Below are 20,520 nucleotides of genomic sequence, written 5' to 3' on the forward strand. Positions count from 1 at the left end.
GCTTTAGTCGAGTCACCACTGACCGGCTTAACCCACCTCTATTTTTTGCTTCCCATTGTTTGTTGTAGCTGCACAGTCTTTTTTTTTTTGCATGTTTATCCATATTTACTTGGTATGCCAAACCGACCGAACAACAACAGAAATTACTTTGGTAGGAATTTGGCGCGTTTACGCTACACTGTGATTGGATGAATATACCGGACAAGGGAGGTCCCGTATGGGACAAACCAATTTAGCCCAATATAAGGGACATCCTGGCAAATACGGGACAGTTGGCAACCCTAAGCGTTGGTCCAGTAACCGAAAAGTCGCTGGTTCAAATCCCCAAGCGGCTTTTTTCACCTAGTCTGATGTGCCCATGAGCAAGGCACTAATTGCTTCATGGTCGTGGTCAATAATGGCTAATCCCTGGCTCTGACCCCACTCTCCAAGTGAGTCTCAGGGGGAGTGGGATATACAAAAAATATATATTTCCAATTCACACATGTACATGAGTGAAATAGGACAAATGTAAGCACCCGCCTAATTATGTTATCTAGTATGCTGACCACTAAATTATAGAAGCTGACCGAAAACCTCTGGAATTTATTGATATGTTTGATTGACATCATGTAAACCAATCATAATTCGTGTACTTCAGTACTGGTTAAAAAATAAGCCAATGGCAAATGCACTGTAGAATGTGGGCGAGAGCTGGGAAAACAGCTGGTGACCGCACCGTGAGAGCAGAGCAGTGCGGTTGATGGGAAAACAACAAGCAAGCATCATGAAGGCTTTGCTAAACCTGGTTTGGGCATATTTTCTCTTAAAACAGGTGAGATGGTCGCATGTCTATTTACCCAAAAAATAATGTTGCATTCATCTGTAAAACAAGTCGCATGTGTCCGATCCAACGTTTAACAGTACTTGTTGTATTTTGTTGTCGAGATAATTAACAGTTAGCCTGCATGCTACATGACTGTTAGCTTGCGGAGAACACAACCTATTAGGGCGCTGAGAATAGTCGTAGTTATAGGGCCCATCTACAAGTAATATCCTCTGTACATCATTCTGTAACATGGCTTTGATCATTTTTGATGTATCAATGTGGTTTAAGATGAATATCGTGCTCCCTGGTATTGTCAATTTTGGAAATGTCTAGTTAAAGCTTGTGCATCAGTGTAAAGCTGACTAGCTGGTGGAAAGATGTAGTACTGCACACTCTCATAGAGTCAGTTGACCAGTCTATTAAATATCTCAAGTTATTCTGGCCACTGTTACATCTCTGTCTATTGTTCTCACCCCTCTTCGAGGCACTTAGGCTTTTATCTATTATACACGTTAATTCTCTCTTGCCAGGTTGTGGGGGAATATGGGATGGCCCATTTCAGTGACAAGGGTCAAGGCAAAGGAAAGGACTACTGCATCTTCTTCAACTCCCAGTGGGCTCGTCTACCTCGGGACCTCAACAAAGCAGTAAGTGGAGTAAACGGCTGTCATTGTCACTTCTTGAGAGATGTCTAACAAAGGTGTGTGTGTGTGTGTGTGTGCTCTCTGCCCTGACAAGTTCATCAGAATGCTGGTGTGTGGTGTGTGGTGTGTGTGTGTTTGTGTGTGTGTGCTCTCTGCCCTGACAAGTTCATCAGAATGCTGTGTGCTCTCTGCCCTGACAAGTGTCAGAATGCTGTGTGTGTGTGTGTGTGTGTGTGTGTGTGCTCTCTGCCCTGACAATTTCATCAGAATGCTGGTGTGTGGTGTGTGGTGTGTGTGTGTGTGTGTGTGTGTGTGTGTGTGTGTGTGCTCTCTGCCCTGACAAGTTCATCAGAATGCTGGTGTGTGGTGTGTGTGTGTGCTCTCTGCCCTGACAAGTTCATCAGAATGCTGGTGTGTGTGTGTGTGTGTGTGTGCTCTCTGCCCTGACAAGTTCATCAGAATGCTGGTGTGTGTGTGTGTGTGTGTGTGTGTGTGTGTGTGTGCTCTCTGCCCTGACAATTTCATCAGAATGCTGGTGGTGTGTGTGTGCTCTCTGTGACAAGTGTGCTGTGTGTGTGTGTGTGCTCTCTGCCCTGACAAGTTCATCAGAATGCTGGTGTGTGTGTGCTCTCTGTGTCAGAATGCTGGTGTGTGTGTGTGCTCTCTGCCCTGACAAGTTCATCAGAATGCTGGTGTGCGGTAATGTGCGCACGATGAAACCCATTATTAACCAATCGTCCTTTATGCCTCCACTAGTCTCGTCTGGAGACCTATGACCTGACACCGTCAGTCCTGTGTTTCCCATCAGACGTCCCCGAGGGTGGCTTCCCCAATCGTATCCCCATGGTGATGCGGGGGAACTGCACCTTCTATGAGAAGGTCCGCCTGGCTCAGCTCAATGGAGCTAAAGGCCTGCTCATCGTCAGCAAAGACAGACTGGTAAGAGTCAACCCATATAATTCATATCAAAGACAACTTGACTCTTACCAGCCTATGTCCTATCATATTAGCCTGGTGGTCCCAGACCTGTCTATGTACTTTAGCAATCTCCTGTTCCCTCTTATCTTAACTAGTGCTGTTGTAAAAGGCTCGGAGGGAAAGAAGCAGACTAAGAGCATTGGAACACACCTGTCGTAAACAGGTTATATACACTGAGTGTAGAAAACATTAAGGACACCTGCTCTTTCCATGACATAGACTGACCAGGTGAATCCAGATGAAGGCTATGATCCCTTATTGATGTTACTTGTTAAATCCAGTTCAACCAGCTTAGAAGAAGGGGAGGAGACGGGTTAAAGAAGGATTTTTAAGCCTTGAGACAATTGAGACATGGATTATGTATGTGTGCCATTCAGAGGGTGAATAGGCAAGACAAAATATTAGTGTCTTTGAACGTCATATGGTAGTAGCTGCCAGGCGCACCAGTTTGTGTCAAGAATGGCAACGCTGCTGGGGGTTTTCACGCTCAGCAGTTTCCTGTGTGTGTCATGAATGGTCCACCACCCAAAGGACATCCAGCCAACTTGAGACAACATTGGGAAGCATTGGAGTCAACATGGGCCAGCATCCCTGTGGAACGCTTTCGACGCCTTGTAGAGTCCATGCCCCCACGAATTGAGGCTGTTCTGGGCACAGAAGGTTGGTGGCACCAAAATTGGGGAGGACGGGTTCGTGGTGATGGCTGGAGCAGAATGAGTGAAATGGTTCCCTCAGCAATGGTTCCCTCAGCAATGGTTCCCTCAGCAGCCTCCACTGGTTCTGAGGGCAAACTCAATATTAGGAAGGTGTTCCTAATGTTTGGTATACACAGTGTAGGACATCGTGTGTAGGATCTTAATTTGAGCCAGTTTGCTACAGCAGGAAAATAATCCTGCAGCAACAGGAAATGTGAATTATAATGTGGATTATAATTTATGGACATTTAGGTATTAATACATGTTTAATAAAGGAAAATCAAGTCTGAAACTTCAGAAGAGTTTTTAAAACTCAAATGTTTTACATTTACTGCATTGTAGGATAGTTCCCCTGCAACAGGGTGATCAAATTAAGATCCTACAGCTGTAATGTATATATAATAGATTGAATATAGATTTTCTAAATAATTTCTGTAGAGTCAGAGTTTGCCAATTGTAATTTCTGTTTTTCCTATCACAGACCCCACCGGCAGGAAACAAGAGTCAGTATGAGGAGATTGACATCCCTGTGGCATTGCTCAGCTACACTGACATGCTGGACATTAGGAAGGTGAGAGCAGAGGAGAGACCAACATCTTGTAAAATTCTGGTAACTTTCCCCAAATTCCCAGCTTTTCCTGAAATCCCTGGCTAGAAGATTATCTGGGAAAAAAATAATGAATAAGCAGGAATTCCAGAATCTTCCAAGAGGATTTCTGGACTACCTGGGAGTTTTGGGAAATGTTACTGGAATTTTGCAACCCTTACAACCACACTGTTCAGTAGGACACACGATACGCTGTGGAACATTCAGAGCTATATCATATAGAACAGAGATGCCTCTCTTACGTGTAGAGTAAGTATTGAGGCTATAGGAATCATGTCAGCATCTCTATTCATGACATTTTATATCTGCCGCCCTGATGAAACGAGACCCTGTTCAAAGAAAATTGATGTTTGTAACATTACTAACAAAGATCAACAAATCAGTTAATTAGTCAATTTACCCAAATGCTGTGTTTCCTGTTCCCTGCAGATGTTTGGACAGGGCAGAGAGGTGGCCATGTACGCGCCCAAGGAGCCCGTCCTGGACTACAACATGGTTATCATCTTCCTCATGGCTGTCGGGACGGTGGCCGTCGGAGGGTACTGGGCCGGTAGCAAGGACATCAAGAAGTAAGTCTAGTAGTAGTAGTAGTGGTAATACTAGTAGTGGTGGTAGTAGTAGTAGCAGTACTGGTGGTGGTAGTAGTAGTAGTAGTAGTAGCAGTACTGGTGGTAGTAGTAGTAGTAGTAGTAGTAGTAGTAGCAGTACTGGTGGTAGTAGTAGTAGCAGTACTGGTGGTGGTAGTGGTGGTGGTGGTAGTAGTAGTGGTGGTAGTGGTGGTGGTAGTAGTGGTAGTGGTAATACTAGTAGTGGTGGTGGTAGTAGTAGTAGTGGTGGTGGTGGTAGTGGTGGTGGTGGTGGTAGTAGTGGTGGTGGTGGTAGTAGTAGTAGTGGTGGTGGCGGTGGTAGTAGTAGTACTAGTGGTGGTAGTAGTAGTAGTGGTGGTGGTCGTAGTGGTAGTGGTAATACTAGTAGTGGTGGTGGTAGTAGTAGTAGTGGTGGTGGTGGTAGTAGTAGTGGTGGTGGTGGTAGTAGTGGTGGTGGTGGTAGTAGTGGTGGTGGTGGTAGTAGTAGTAGTGGTGGCGGTGGTAGTAGTAGTACTAGTGGTAGTAGTAGTAGTGGTGGTGGTCGTAGTAGTTGTGGTAGTAGTGATGGTGGTGATCGTAGTACTAGTAGTGGTAGTAGTACTAGTAGTGATGGTAGTAATAGTACTGGTAGTAGTACTAGTAGTGGTAGTGGTGATAGTAGTAGTAGTAGTCGTAGTACTAGTGGTAGTAGTAGTACTAGTAGTGGTAGTAGTAGTACTAGTAGTGATGGTAGTAGTACTAGTAGTAGTACTAGTAGTGGTAGTGGTGATAGTAGTAGTACTAGTAGTAGTCGTAGTACTAGTGGTAGTACTAGTAGTGGTGGTAGTAGTATCAAACTACTACCACCACTACTAGTATTTTAAACCTTGGTCCTCTCGTTATCGAGGTAAGCTGGTCTGCAACCTTTAGCCATCTCGTAATTGAGGTGAGCTCGGTCTGGTGATAGAAAACCCGGGTGGGGGTTTTATTCGGAAGAGCAGAATAGGGTCTGTCCCAGGACACCAGACCATAACTGTGCTCATGGGCGGTCCTCTGATTTAGTTAAACTCCAAAGGGAATTGGAGTTTCCTTCATTAAACAGTCCAAAATCACATTACACAATTTCACAAACAGTATCATCCTCACTCATTCATCTTATACAACAATTAGTTGTAAGCCTCATATCTGAGGCTATTGTATAAACAGCGTTATGGTAATGTGGCCGTATTGTCTCTCATGAGTTTCACAGAATTGTACTAAACGGACCAGTTCGTAGCTGGATTCTTCACCCATCTTTTATACATTCTCCAGAACATAAATATTGTTCGGACCTCAAGTTCTGTGAGGTGGAAGAAATGCCTTTGTTCTCTCTATGAAAACTCACTCTCTCTCTATACTGTGGCCATGAGGAGATAATCTCCTCGAGGGATTTACGACCTCTCTGACCACAGCAGCCTGGTTGTATGAGACAGAGAGAGGGGGATGGTGCTCGCTTTACCCAAAGAGGGCAACGTCATGACAAGTAGTACTAGTCGTAGTAGTAGTGGTGGTAGTAGTAGTAATAGTAGTGGTGGTAGTAGTAGTACTACTAGTAGTGGTGGTGGTAGTAGTAGTGGTGGTAGTAGTAGTACTACTAGTAGTGGTGGTAGTAGTAGTGGTGGTAGTAGTAGTAGTAGTAGTAGTACTAGTAGTGGTGGTAATAGTAGTACTAGTAGTGGTGGTAGTAGTAGTACTAGTAGTGGTGGTAGTGGTGGTGGTGGTAGTAGTGGTGGTGGTAGTAGTAGTAGTAGTGGTGGTAGTAGTAGTACTAGTAGTAGTGGTGGTAGTAGTAGTAGTAGTAGTAGTGGTGGTGGTAGTAGTAGTGGTGGTGGTAGTAGTAGTAGTAGTGGTAGTAGTAGTAGTACTAGTAGTGGTGGTAGTAGTAGTACTAGTAGTGGTGGTGGTAGTAGTAGTAGTAGTGGTAGTAGTAGTAGTAGTAGTAGTGTAGTAGTAGTGGTAGTAGTAGTAGTAGTAGTGGTGGTGGTAGTAGTAGTAGTAGTAGTAGTAGTGGTAGTAGTAGTAGTAGTAGTAGTAGTAGTAGTGGTAGTGGTGGTGGTGGTGGTGGTAGTACTAGTAGTGGTGGTGGTGGTAGTACTAGTAGTGGTAGTACTAGTATTAGTAGTGTTGGTAGTAGTAGTGTTGGTAGTAGTAGTAGTGGTAGTAGTAGTACTAGTAGTAGTAGTAGTAGTAGTAGTAGTAGTAGTAGTAGTAGTAGTAGTAGTAGTAGTAGTAGTAGTGGTGGTGGTGGTGGTGGTGGTGGTAGTACTAGTAGTGGTGGTGGTGGTAGTACTAGTAGTGGTAGTAGTAGTACTAGTATTAGTAGTGTTGGTAGTAGTAGTAGTGTTGGTAGTAGTAGTAGTGGTGGTAGTACTAGTAGTGGTGGTAGTTGTAGTAGTAGTGGTGGTAGTAGTAGTACTAGTAGTGGTGGTGGTGGTGGTAGTACTAGTAGTGGTGGTGGTGGTAGTACTAGTAGTGGTAGTAGTAGTAGTAGTGGTGGTGGTGGTGGTGGCGGTAGTACTAGTAGTGGTGGTGGTGGTAGTACTAGTAGTGGTAGTAGTAGTACTAGTATTAGTAGTGTTGGTAGTAGTAGTAGTGGTGGTAGTACTAGTAGTGGTGGTAGTTGTAGTAGTAGTGGTGGTAGTAGTAGTACTAGTAGTAGTAGTAGTAGTGGTGGTGGTGGTGGTGGTGGTGGTGGTGGTGGTAGTACTAGTAGTGGTGGTGGTGGTAGTACTAGTAGTGGTAGTAGTAGTACTAGTATTAGTAGTGTTGGTAGTAGTAGTAGTGTTGGTAGTAGTAGTAGTGGTGGTAGTACTAGTAGTGGTGGTAGTTGTAGTAGTAGTGGTGGTAGTAGTAGTACTAGTAGTGGTGGTGGTGGTGGTAGTACTAGTAGTGGTGGTGGTGGTAGTACTAGTAGTGGTAGTGGTAGTAGTAGTAGTAGTGGTGGTGGTGGTGGTGGCGGTAGTACTAGTAGTGGTGGTGGTGGTAGTACTAGTAGTGGTAGTAGTAGTACTAGTATTAGTAGTGTTGGTAGTAGTAGTAGTGGTGGTAGTACTAGTAGTGGTGGTAGTTGTAGTAGTAGTGGTGGTAGTAGTAGTACTAGTAGTGGTGGTAGTAGTAGTAAGGACATCAAGAAGTCTGACAGACAGTAAAAAGTATTCTCTCACAAAAGGACACCTGACTTTTTGATTTGTTGGTAGGACAGAGGTAGACACAAAAGATGGAGAGAGTTTGATGAAATGGCAGTGGCCAGATTCCAATCCACGCTGCAGTGGTATATGTGATCCGGAGGCAACGGCTTAGACAGCTAGACAACCATAGGCCACTCCAACAGACATTTGTGGATAGCAGCGTGGTCTGAGACTACAATGAAAGCTAGTGTGAGAGGGGGAGTCTTGCAAGGCCACATAGTAGTGGCTTAATTTAGACCGTGGGTTAAATTATCAAGGGTTATCTCTGGGGAAAAGAGAGTGCTTTGGGCAGGGTAGAGAGAGAGGGGAAGAGTGAAGTTGCCTCTAGTCTAGATACTGAGCAGGGGTCAGTTCGGCAGGGGCTGGGCGATATGGGCAAAATATCACACCACAATATTTTTGACGGTATTTGAGGTTTTTGAATTTAAAAAGTTCTAAATATGCTTTATGAGTAGCTCATGACCCTAGGGTGGCAACACATACATTATAAGTGATTTCAATGGGGCTTTGTCCATTCTGATTGTTTTATACTGTTCAATGAAACTTCAACCAAAAGTTGGAATTTAGTGGGCACTTTGAATACAATGTTTGACATGACAACGAATGAAAAAGCCAGGGAGGGGCTCTTGTGGCACTGTAGGAACCAAAGTTTTGGTCAGTGTTTTCCAGTGGACCCTAAATCATGTTACATTAAATGTGTTCTCTTACTGTAGCTTTGATGTAGCGAAAATATTCATGCTTCGCCTATTCCTCTCTGATTTAGAATATACCGTACCATTGCACAAACAACATGCTGATCTAGGCCGACAACACTACTGGCATCAGGCTGTATCAGGCTGCACCTTGTGTCGTCTACTATTACAACTTTCAAGAGTAAATTGGGTAGTGCCTCATCAGCCCCCGCGCCCCACCCGCCAACCCCCCGCGCCCCACCCGCCAACCCCTCGCGCCCCACCTGCCAACCCCTCGCGCCCCACCCGCCAACCCCTCGCGCCCCACAGTTTGAGAATAACTGCACTACGTCATCACACACTGATTTTTATCCACGACAAGTCTGTTTGGTGGAAACTCACCACAGGTGGGAAAATATGCAGATATTAGAATATTTGCCACAAAATCTGTCGACAATTGGATGGAAACCTGGCTACTGAGGAATAAAAGACAGATGTAGTGCAAAAACTGCTCTCTTTGAGTGACGGGGGGTTTGCGTGTGTGGAAGAGAGAGGGAGAGTGACGACACATAACGAATGGAGTAAACCATAAAAACTGACATTACTAAACATGGCGTAGAAGCGTAACACATTTTAACAAACCAAACGTTGAAATACTGTTATACAAGGTATATAAAACAACACAAACCGGTCCGTGCATCAACCCCCCTTTACCCTCCCACTGTCAGTGACAGACCCCCCTTCATCCTACAGTTAAAGCCTCTCCAGGATTTGGGGAGGGTATTACAGCTGATCTTAGATCTTCTACCTGGAGGGGGAGGCTCTAGCTTTAGGATGAAGGGTGAAGACCAGTTGCCTCAGGATGGAGAGGGGTCTGTTACTGACGACAGTCCCCAGGGGCCTCCCTCACGTGTCCCTGTGGTGTCCCTCTGTCTGCAGGCGTTACCTGAAGCACAAACGTGATGACAGCGTGGAGAAGCAGGACGAGGAGACGGTGGACGTGACGCCGATCATGATCTCTGTGTTCGTTGTCATGTGCTGCTCCATGCTGGTGCTGCTCTACTTCTTCTACGACCAACTGGGTACAACCTGGATCTATACCTGTCTCTACCTGCCTCTGCCTGTCTCTACCTGTCTCTACCTGTCTATACCTGTCTATACCTGCCTCTGCCTGTCTCTAGCTGTCTATACCTGTCTATACCTGTCTATACCTGCCTCTACCTGTCTCTACCTGTCTATACCTGCCTCTGCCTGTCTCTACCTGTCTCTACCTGTCTATACCTGCCTCTACCTGCCTCTACCTGTCTCTACCTGCCTCTACCTGCCTCTACCTGCCTCTACCTGTCTATACCTGCCTCTACCTGTCTATACCTGTCTCTACCTGTCTCTACCTGTCTATACCTGTCTATACCTGTCTCTACCTGTCTATACCTATCTCTACCTGTCTATACTGGTCTCTTGATCTAGTCTATGACCACCTGTATATACACCTGTACCCATCTATACCTGTCTCTACCTGTCTATACCCGTCTCTTAATCTGGTCTATGACCACCTGTATATACACCTGTACCCTTCTCTACCTGTCACTAGCTGTCTATACCTGTCTCTTAATCTAGTCTATGACCACCTGTATATACATCTCTACCTGTCTATACCCATCTCTACCTCTCTATACCTGTCTCTACCTGTCTATACTTGTCTCTTAATCTAGTCTATGACCACCTGTATATACATCTCTACCTCTCTATACCTGTCTCTACCTGTCTCTACCTCTCTATACCTGTCTCTACCTGTCTATACTTGTCTCTGAATCTAGTCTATGACTACCTGTATATACATCTCTACCTGTCTATACCTGTCTATACCTGTCTCTTAATCTAGTCTGACCACCTGTATATACACCTGTACCCATCTCTACCTGTCTATACCTGTCTATACTTGTCTCTTAATCTAGTCTATGACCACCTGTATATACATCTCTACCTGTCTATACTCATCTCTACCTGTCTATACCTGTCTCTACCTGTCTATACCTGTCTATACCTGTCTCTACCTGTCTCTACCTGTCTCTTAATCTAGTCTATGACCACCTGTATATAAACCCGTACCCTTCTCTACCTGTCACTACCTGTCTATACCTGTATCGTAATCTAGTCTATGACCACCTATATATAAACCTGTACCCATCTCTACCTGTCTCTCTGCCTTTACCTGTCTCTCTGCCTTTACCTGTCCCTCTGCCTTTACCTGTCTATACCTGTCTATACCTGTCTCTCTGCCTTTACCTGTCTCTCTGCCTCTACCTGTCTATACCTGTCTCTTAATCTAGTCTATGACTACCTGTATATACACCTGTACCCATTTATACCTGTCTATACCTGTCTCTTAATCTAGTCTATGACCACCTGTATATACACCTGTACCCATCTCTACCTGTCACTAGCTGTCTATACCTGTCTCTTAATCTAGTCTATGACCACCTGTATATACATCTCTACCTGTCTATACCCATCTCTACCTCTCTATACCTGTCTCTACCTGTCTATTCTTGTCTCTTAATCTAGTCTATGACCACCTGTATACACATCTCTACCTCTCTATACCTGTCTATACCTGTCTATTCTTGTCTCTTAATCTAGTCTATGACCACCTGTATATACATCTCTACCTGTCTATACCCATCTCTACCTGTCTATACCCGTCTCTACCTGTCTATACTTGTCTCTTAATCTAGTCTGACCACCTGTATATACATCTCTACCTGTCTCTACCTGTCTATACCTGTCTCTTAATCTAGTCTATGACCACCTGTATATAAATCTCTACCTGTACCCATCTCTACCTGTCTATACCTATCTCTTAATCTAGTCTATGACCACCTGTATATAAACCTGTACCCTTCTCTACCTGTCTCTACCTGTCTATACCTGTATCTTAATCTAGTCTATGACCACCTGTATATAAACCTGTACCCATCTCTACCTGTCTATACCTGTCTCTACCTGTCTATACCTGTCTCTACCTGTCTATTCTTGTCTCTTAATCTAGTCTATGAAACCTGTATACACATCTCTACCTGTCTATACCTGTCTATACTTGTATCTTAATCTAGTCTATGACCACCTGTATATAAACCTGTCTATACCCATCTCTACCTGTCTATACCTGTCTATACCTGTCTATACCTGTCTCTTAATCTAGTCTGACCACCTGTATATAAACCTGTACCCATCTCTACCTGTCTATACCTGTCTATACTTGTCTCTTAATCTAGTCTGACCACCTGTATATAAACCTGTACCTGTCTCTACCTGTCTATACCTGTCTCTTAATCTAGTCTGACCACCTGTATATACACCTGTACCTGTCTCTACCTGTCTATACCTGTCTCTTAATCTAGTCTATGACCACCTGTATATAAACCTGTACCCTTCTCTACCTGTCACTACCTGTCTATATCTGTATCTTAATCTAGTCTATGACCACCTATATATAAACCTGTACCCTTCTCTACCTGTCACTACCTGTCTATACCTGTATCTTAATCTAGTCTATGACCACCTATATATAAACCTGTACCCATCTCTACCTGTCTATACCTATCTCTTAATCTAGTCTATGACCACCTGTATCTGCCTTTACCGGTTCTCTGACCTTTCTCTACTCATCTACATTCACTTATCTCTGTCTGTGTAGTGTCTATCTGTATTCTATCCTGTCTGTCTGTGTAGTGTCTATGACCACCTATATATAAACCTGTACACTTCTCTACCTGTCACTACCTGTCTATACCTGTATCTTAATCTAGTCTATGACCACCTATATATAAACCTGTACCCATCTATACCTGTCTCTACCTGTCTATACCTGTATCTTAATCTAGTCTATGACCACCTATATATAAACCTGTACCCATCTCTACCTGTCTATACTTGTCTCTCTGCCTTTACCTGTCTCTCTGCCTTTACCTGTCTCTCTGCCTTTACCGGTCTCTCTGACTTTCTCACTCATCTACATTCACTTATCTCTGTCTGTGTAGTGTCTATGATCATTGTTGTATTCTATCCTGTCTGTCTGTGTAGTGTCTATGATCATTGTTGTATTCTATCCTCTCTGTCTGTGTAGTGTCTATGATCATTGTTACATTCTATCCTCTCTGTCTGTGTAGTGTCTATGATCATTGTTACATTCTATCCTCTCTGTCTGTGTAGTGTCTATGATCATTGTTGTATTCTATCCTCTCTATCTGTGTAGTGTCTATGATCATTGTTGTATTCTATCCTCTCTGTCTGTGTAGTTTATATGATCATTGGGATATTCTGCCTGGCCTCGTCTGTTGGCCTGTACAGCTGTCTCTGGCCCTTTGTTAGGAGACTCCCCTTCGGGAAGTGCAGGTGAGAGACATACCATCAACCTAACAAAGATCTGTTTATAATCACCAGGAAGTAGTCCACAATCAACCTAACAACAACACAAATCACAAGAGGATTACACAATCAACCCAAAAAAATAAAACAGAAATTGAATCAAAGCAAATAGTTGACTCTTCTCCATCTATTGTTGTATTTTTTAAATTTTATTTACTTTTTCCAACTTCTTCCTGATGTGTGTGTGTGTGTGCAGGATCCCAGAGAACAACTTGCCTTACTGCCACAAGAGACCTCAGGTACGCATGCTGCTGTTGTCAGCCTTCTGCATCGGAGTCAGCGTCACCTGGGGTGTGTTCCGCAACGAAGACCAGTGAGTATTAGAGTGGCAAAATTCCGTAATATTCGGAAAGTAACTTCTACAAAATTACGGAATATTCCGAAAGTAACTTCTATCAAATTCCTAGGTTTTCCATAAATCCCAGTTAGAGGGTTTCCTGCTTATTCCTGGAATCTTCCAACCGTCTTACTGGTTGTCTACGCTGGAGGGATGAGTAATGCTGCCTGAGACCTGAAGACTGGCTTGAGCCTTTAGCTCCCAGATCTAATGAATGCTTAGGCATCAGGTTTCAGCTCCGTGGCCAACATAGTCTTCCTGAGGCATTTATTTTATTCTTAGGTGGTAGATCAGATTTAATATTGCAGATAGATTGTAGCCTCCATCAATGTAATTGTCTGCATAATTTTCAATCCCCCATATACATTTTTTTAATGTATATACATTTTTATCTTTTTACAATATATTTTCCGTTATCATTTTCAACTAACTCTACCACCCGAGTAAACTAATGAACAACAATATTAAACTGAGATATGACTGAAGAGTTAATCAGGGTGATTTCTCCAAAAATAGACAGGAATTTTCCTTTCCAAGGTAGCAAGATCTTATCTATTTTTGCTAACTTTCTATACAAATTTATTGGAGTGAGATCATTTCTTTCTTTCAGGATATGTACAGTGGGGCAAAAAAGTATTTAGTCAGCCACCAATTGTGCAAGTTCTCCCACTTAAAGAGATGAGAGAGGCCTGTCATTTTCATCATAGGTACACTTCAACTATGACAGACAAAATAAGAAAAAAAAATCCAGAAAATTACATTGTAGGATTTTTAATGAATTTATTTGCAAATTATGGTGGAAAATAAGTATTTGGTCACCTACAAACAAGCAAGATTTCTGGCTCTCACAGACCTGTAACTTCTTCTTTAAGAGGCTCCTCTGTCCTCCACTCGTTACCTGTATTAATGGCACCTGTTTGAACTTGTTATCAGTATAAAAGACACCTGTCCACAACCTCAAACAGGTAGCCTGGGTTTCACTTTTGAGTTGTGGGTGTTTCTTTTCCGTGTGAGTGTTTGGTCCACACAGTACTGTTTCGGTTTTCGTTCGTTTACTTTATTGTTTTGTATTTCAGTGTTCCGTTCGTTTCATTAAATATTACATCATGAACACATACCACGCTGCGCTTTGGTCCGATCCTTCTTCCACCTCTGAATGTCGTTACAGTTATTCCCTCTGCAAGGCAATCAAACAAGTGAAATACTAGTACAGGGACAAGGTGGAGTCGAAATTCAACGGCTCAGACACGAGACGTATGTGGCAGGGTCTACAGGAAATCACGGAATACAAAAAGAAAACCAGCCGCGTCACGGACACCAACGTCAAGCTTCCAGACAAGCTAAACACCTTCTTTGCCCGTTTTGAGGATAACACACTGCCACCGTCGCGGCCCGCTAACAAGGACTGCGCCTCTCCTTCTCCGTGGGTGACGTGAATAAAACATTTAAACGTGTTAACCCTCGCAAGGCTGCTGGCCCAGATGCCATCCCTAGCCGCGTCCTCAGAGCACAGACCAGCCGACTTGTGTGTTTGCGGACATATTCAATCGCTCCCTATCCCAGTCGGTTGTCCCCACATGCTTAAAGATGGCTACCATTGTTCCTGTACCCAAGAAGGCAAAGATAACTGAAATAAATTACTACCGCCCCGTAGCACTCACTTCTGTCATCATGAAGTGCTTTGAGAGACTAGTCAAGGATCATATCACCTCCACCTTACCGGCTACCCTAGACCCAATTCAGTTTGCATACCGCCCCAACAGGTCCACAGATAATGCAATAGCCATCACAGTGCACACTGCCCTGTCCCATCTGGACAAGAGGAATACCTATGTAAGAATGCTGTTCATTGACTACAGCTCAGCATTCAACACCATAGTACCCTCCAAGCTCATCATCGAGGTGGAGGCCCTGGGTCTTAACCCTGCCTTGTGCAACTGGGTCCTAGACTTTCTGATGGGCCGCCCCCAGGTGGTGAAGGTAGGAAACAACATCTCCACTTCGCTGACCCTCAACACTGGGGCCCCACAAGGGTTTGTGCTCAACCCCCTCCTGTACCCCCTGTTCACCCACGACTACGTGGCCATGCACGCCTCCAACTCAATCATCAAGTTTGCAGACGACACACCAGTAGTGGGCTTGATTACCAACAACGATAAGACAGTCTACAGGGAGGATGTGAGGGCACTCGGAGTGTGGTGTCAGGAAAACAACCTCTCACTCAACATCAACAAAACAAAGGAGGTGATTGTGGATTTCAGGAAACAGCAGAGGGAGCACCCCCCTTTCCACATCGAAGGGATAGCAGTGGAGAAGGTGGAAAGTTTTAAGTTCCTGGGCGTACACATCACGGACAAACTGAAATTGTCCACCGGACAGTGTGGTGAAGAAGGTGCAACAGCGCCTCTTCAACCTCAGGAGGCTGAAAAAATGTGGCTTGTCACCCAAAACCCTGACAAACTTTTACAGATGCACAATCGAGAGCATCCTGTTGGGCTGTATCACAGCCTGGTACGGAAACTGCTCCGTCCTCAACCGCAAGGCTCTCCAGTGGGTGGTGTGGTCTGCACAAAGCATCACCAGGGGCAAACTATCTGCCCTCCATGACACCTACAGCACCCAATGTCACAGGGAGGCCAAAAAGATCATCAAGGACATCAACCACCCGCTCCACTGCCTGTTCACACCGCTACAATCCAGAAGGCGAGGTCAGTACAGGTGCATCAAAGCTGGGACCGAGAGACTGAAATCACCTTCTATTCAAGGCCATCAGACTGCTAAGCAGCAATCACTAACTCAGAGAGGCTGCTGCCTACATTGAGATCCAATCACTGGCCACTTTAATAAATGGCTCACTCGTCACTTTATACAAAGCCACTCTAAATAATGCCACTTTAATAATGTTTACATGTCTTACATTACTCATATCACATGTACACCACCGTTCAAAAGTTTGGGGTCACTTAGAAATGTCCTTGTTTTTGAAAGGAAGGCACATTTTTTTTATTCATTAAAATAACATCAAATTGATCAGAAATACAGTGAAAGACATGGTTAATGTTGTAAATTACTATTGTAGCTGGAAACGGCAGTTAAAATTTAAAAAAAAAAGGAATATCTACATAGGCCCATTTATTAGCAACCATCACTCCTGTGTTCCAATGGCACGTTGTGTTAGCTAATCCAAGTTTATAATTTTAAAAGGCTAATTGATCATTAGAAAACCCTTTTGCAATTATGTTAGCACAGCTGAAAACTGTTGTCCTGATTAAAGAAGCAATAAAACTGGCCTTCTTTAGACTAATTGAGTATCTGGAGCATCAGCATTTGTGGGTTCGATTACAGGCTCAAAATGGCCAGAAGCAAAGAACTTTCTTCTAAAGCTCGTCAGTCTATTCTTGTTCTGAGAAATGAAGGCTATTCCATGCGAGAAATTGCCAAGAAACTGAAGATCTTGTACAACGCTGTGTACTACTCCCTTCACAGAACAGCTCAAACTGGCTCTAACCAGAATAGAAAGAGGAGTGGGAGGCCCCGGTGCACAACTTAGCAAGAGGAAAGTACTTTAGAGTGTCTAGTTTGAGGGCCAGCCAAACCCTCCCTAACCCGGACAGCGTTGGGCCAATTGTGCGTTGCCCCATGGACCTCCAGGTCGCGGCTGGCTGCAACAGAGCCTGGGCTCGAACCCAGAATCTCTGGTGGGACAGCTAGCACTGCGATGCAGTACCTTAGACCACTGCGCCACACGAGAGGCCCGATGTAAAAAATATATATATATATAATAATAATATAAAACAAATCCACATACTTCGCTTTGGTTAGTGGAGATGGAGGAGACTGAAACAAAAACATAAGCTTAAAGTCCTTCATTTCCTCTTTCAAAATGTAATTTGGTGAATCATGGGTGACTCCGTCATTTGTAACAAGTTTCAGTAAATTATTTTTGGGAGCATTTCTGTATTTAAGATAAAAAAAATAATTGTCCTTGGAGCTCAGAGACAGGATTGTTTTGAGGCACAGATCTAGGGAAGGGTACCATTTTATTTATTTATCTGTTATTTTACCAGGTAAGTTGACTGAGAACACGTTCTCATTTGCAGTAACGACCTGGGGAATAGTTACAGGGGAGAGCAGGGGGATGAATGAGCCAACTGTAAACTGGGAGAAACTCGCTAAATACAGGTGTGCCAAGCTTGTGCCATCGTACCCACGAAGACTCAAGGCTGTAATCGCTGCCAAAGGTGCTTCAACAAAGTAGTTATGAAAGGTTCTGAATACTAATGCGATTGTAATATTTCAGTTCAAATTTTTTTTTTTAATTAAAAATAAATTTTCGAATAAGGCTTCAACGTAACTTCGTGGAAAAAGTCAAGGGGTCTGAATACCTTCAGAATGTATACGACAATTATTTGATGGTCCGACCACATTCTGTCCCCGATCACCTTTTTTATTTTTTTAAACTTTTGGTGCCAGAGAGAATGAAATAATAAGAAAGTAGTCAAGACGACTAGCTTGATTGAGCCTCCGCCATGTACATCTCACTAGGTCAGGATATTAAACCTCCTCCATGTATATCTCACTAGGTCAGGATATTAAACCTCCTCCATGTATATCTCACTAGGTCAGGATATTAAACCTCCTCCATGTATATCTCACTAGGTCAGGATATTAAACCTCCTCCATGTATATCTCACTAGGTCAGGATGTTAAGCATCCTCCATGTATATCTCACTAGGTCAGGATATTAAACCTCCTCCATGTATATCTCACTAGGTCAGGATGTTAAACCTCCTCCATGTATATCTCACTAGGTCAGGATGTTAAGCATCCTCCATGTATATCTCACTAGGTCAGGATATTAAACCTCCTCCATGTATATCTCACTAGGTCAGGATATTAAACCTCCTCCATGTATATCTCATTAGGTCAGGATATTAAACCTCCTCCATGTATATCTCACTAGGTCAGGATATTAAACCTCCATGTATATCTCACTAGGTCAGGATATTAATACTCCTCCATGTATATCTCACTAGGTCAGGATATTAAACCTCCATGTATATCTCACTAGGTCAGGATATTAAACCTCCTCCATGTATCTCTCACTAGGTCAGGATATTAATACTCCTCCATGCATATCTCACTAGGTCAGGGTATTAAACCTCCTCCATGTATATCTCACTAGGTCAGGATATTAAACCTCCTCCATGTATATCTCACTAGGTCAGGATATTAAACCTCCTCCATGTATATCTCACTAGGTCAGGATATTAAACCTCCTCCATGTATATCTCACTAGGTCAGGATATTAAACCTCCTCCATGTATATCTCACTAGGTCAGGATATTATACCTCCTCCATGTATATCTCACTAGGTCAGGATATTAAACCTCCATGTATATCTCACTAGGTCAGGATATTAAACCTCCTCCGTGTACATCTCACTAGGTCAGGATATTAAACCTCCGTGTATATCTCACTAGGTCAGGATATTAAACCTCCTCCGTGTATATCTCACTAGGTCAGGATATTAAACCTCCTCCGTGTATATCTCACTAGGTCAGGATATTAAACCTCCTCCGTGTACATCTCACTAGGTCAGGATATTAAACCTCCTCCGTGTATATCTCACTAGGTCAGGATATTAAACCTCCTCCGTGTACATCTCACTAGGTCAGGATATTAAACCTCCTCCGTGTATATCTCACTAGGTCAGGATATTAAACCTCCTCCGTGTATATCTCACTAGGTCAGGATATTAAACCTCCTCCGTGTATATCTCACTAGGTCAGGATATTAAACCTCCTCCGTGTATATCTCACTAGGTCAGGATATTAAACCTCCTCCGTGTATATCTCACTAGGTCAGGATATTAAACCTCCTCCGTGTATATCTCACTAGGTCAGGATATTAAACCTCCTCCGTGTATATCTCACTAGGTCAGGATATTAAACCTCCTCCGTGTATATCTCACTAGGTCAGGATATTAAACCTCCGTGTACATCTCACTAGGTCAGGATATTAAACCTCCTCCGTGTACATCTCACTAGGTCAGGATATTAAACCTCCATATATCCACTAGTTCTAATATATCCATGACATTTGTGATTTCCTTAAGTGCATGAGGTTGATAGGTTATAGTGTGATTTCCTTTACAGTCCATAGAGATATTTAAAACTATATTATAATGTCCCACCATAATCATTTATTTTATTTTTAATTTTAATTTTATTTAACCTTTTATTTAACTAGGCAAGTCAGTTAAGAACCAATTCTTATTTACAATGATGGCCTACCAAAAGGCAAAAGTCCTCCTGCGGGGGACGGGGGATTAAAAATACAAAACAAATGTAATAAAATATATAAATATAGGACAAAACACACATCATGACAAGAGAGACAACACTACATAAAGACAGACCTAAGACAACAACATAGCAAAGCAGCAACACATGACAGTACAGCATGGTAGCAAAACCACATGACAACAACGTGGTAGCATCACAACATGGTAGCAGCATAAAACATGGTACAAACATTATTGGGCACAGACAACAACACAAAGGGCAAGAAGGCAGAGAAAACAATACATCACAGAAAACAGCCACAACTGTCAGTAAGAGTGTCCACGATTGAGCCTTTGAATGAAGAGATGTGTTAGTTGCAGCTCGTTCCAGTCGCTAGCTGCAGCAAACTGAAAAGACAAGCGACCCAGGGATGTGGGGACCTTTAACATAATATATATATATTTTCAAAGAAGTGTGGATCATCATTATTCGGACTGTATAGGTTAATGAGCCATGTCTGTTTATGGTCAAATAACCTATTTAAAATCATCCATCTACCTTGAGGATCTGTTTGGACAATTTGCACATTCAGATCAAAATTACTATTAATTAATATCACCCCTTTTTAAATGTCTTTGCCCATTGGGAGAAGTATATTTCACTCATTTTTCCACACAGCTTCATCTAACATTGCTGAATGAGTTTCCTGTAAACAATAGATATATTCCTTCTCTTTTAGTCAGGTAAATACTGATCGTCTTTTCTTATTATCTGCTAAGCCATTACAGTTACAACTGGCTATACTTATTTCAACATAATGAGATACAAGTTTCAAATCTATGTTTTGTAAACTCACCATTAAAAACCATAGTGACTGAGTGTCCATAAAGCTGTACTGTGATATTTGCATTGCTACTTGAGGTGTTTTGTATGTGCTGGCTAACTGTTGTTCCTGCCATCTGCTGTGTCCTCTCCTAGGTGGGCGTGGGTGTTACAAGACGCCCTGGGCATAGCCTTCTGTCTCTACATGCTCAAGACTATCAGACTGCCCACGTTTAAGGTGCATACACCGTTTTAATGCCAGGCCTTTCCGCCTCATTTGTATTTTATTTAACTAGGCAAGTCAGTTAAAAACAAATCCTTATGTACAATGACAGCCTACACCTGCCAAACCCGGACGACGCTGGGCCAATTGTGTACCTCTATATGGGACTCCCAATCACAGCCGGTTGTGATAGAGCCTGGATTCAAATCAGGTTGTCTGTAATGACG

The 20,520-nt window shown here is 43.1% G+C and overlaps 1 protein-coding gene across 2 annotated transcripts in view; it reads left to right on the plus strand.

The window, feature by feature from the left end:
• The first annotated feature begins 667 nt into the window (after positions 1-667).
• Positions 668-20,520, plus strand: part of LOC112260898 (signal peptide peptidase-like 2B) — a 30,580-nt gene continuing 10,727 nt past the window's right edge. For both annotated transcript variants that reach the window (XR_006084383.1, XM_042329088.1), the window contains exons 1-9: positions 668-814; positions 1,339-1,455; positions 2,209-2,391; positions 3,607-3,696; positions 4,162-4,301; positions 9,136-9,278; positions 12,495-12,591; positions 12,821-12,937; positions 20,227-20,308. Coding sequence is in view for 1 of the 2 variants with exons in the window: in XM_042329088.1 (XP_042185022.1) it covers positions 743-814; positions 1,339-1,455; positions 2,209-2,391; positions 3,607-3,696; positions 4,162-4,301; positions 9,136-9,278; positions 12,495-12,591; positions 12,821-12,937; positions 20,227-20,308 (1,041 nt within the window). In the remaining variant the exon portion in view is untranslated. The remainder of the gene's footprint in view (positions 815-1,338; positions 1,456-2,208; positions 2,392-3,606; positions 3,697-4,161; positions 4,302-9,135; positions 9,279-12,494; positions 12,592-12,820; positions 12,938-20,226; positions 20,309-20,520) is intronic.

This window comes from Oncorhynchus tshawytscha, linkage group LG10 (assembly GCF_018296145.1).
Source record: "Oncorhynchus tshawytscha isolate Ot180627B linkage group LG10, Otsh_v2.0, whole genome shotgun sequence".
Classification (NCBI taxonomy): domain Eukaryota; kingdom Metazoa; phylum Chordata; class Actinopteri; order Salmoniformes; family Salmonidae; genus Oncorhynchus; species Oncorhynchus tshawytscha.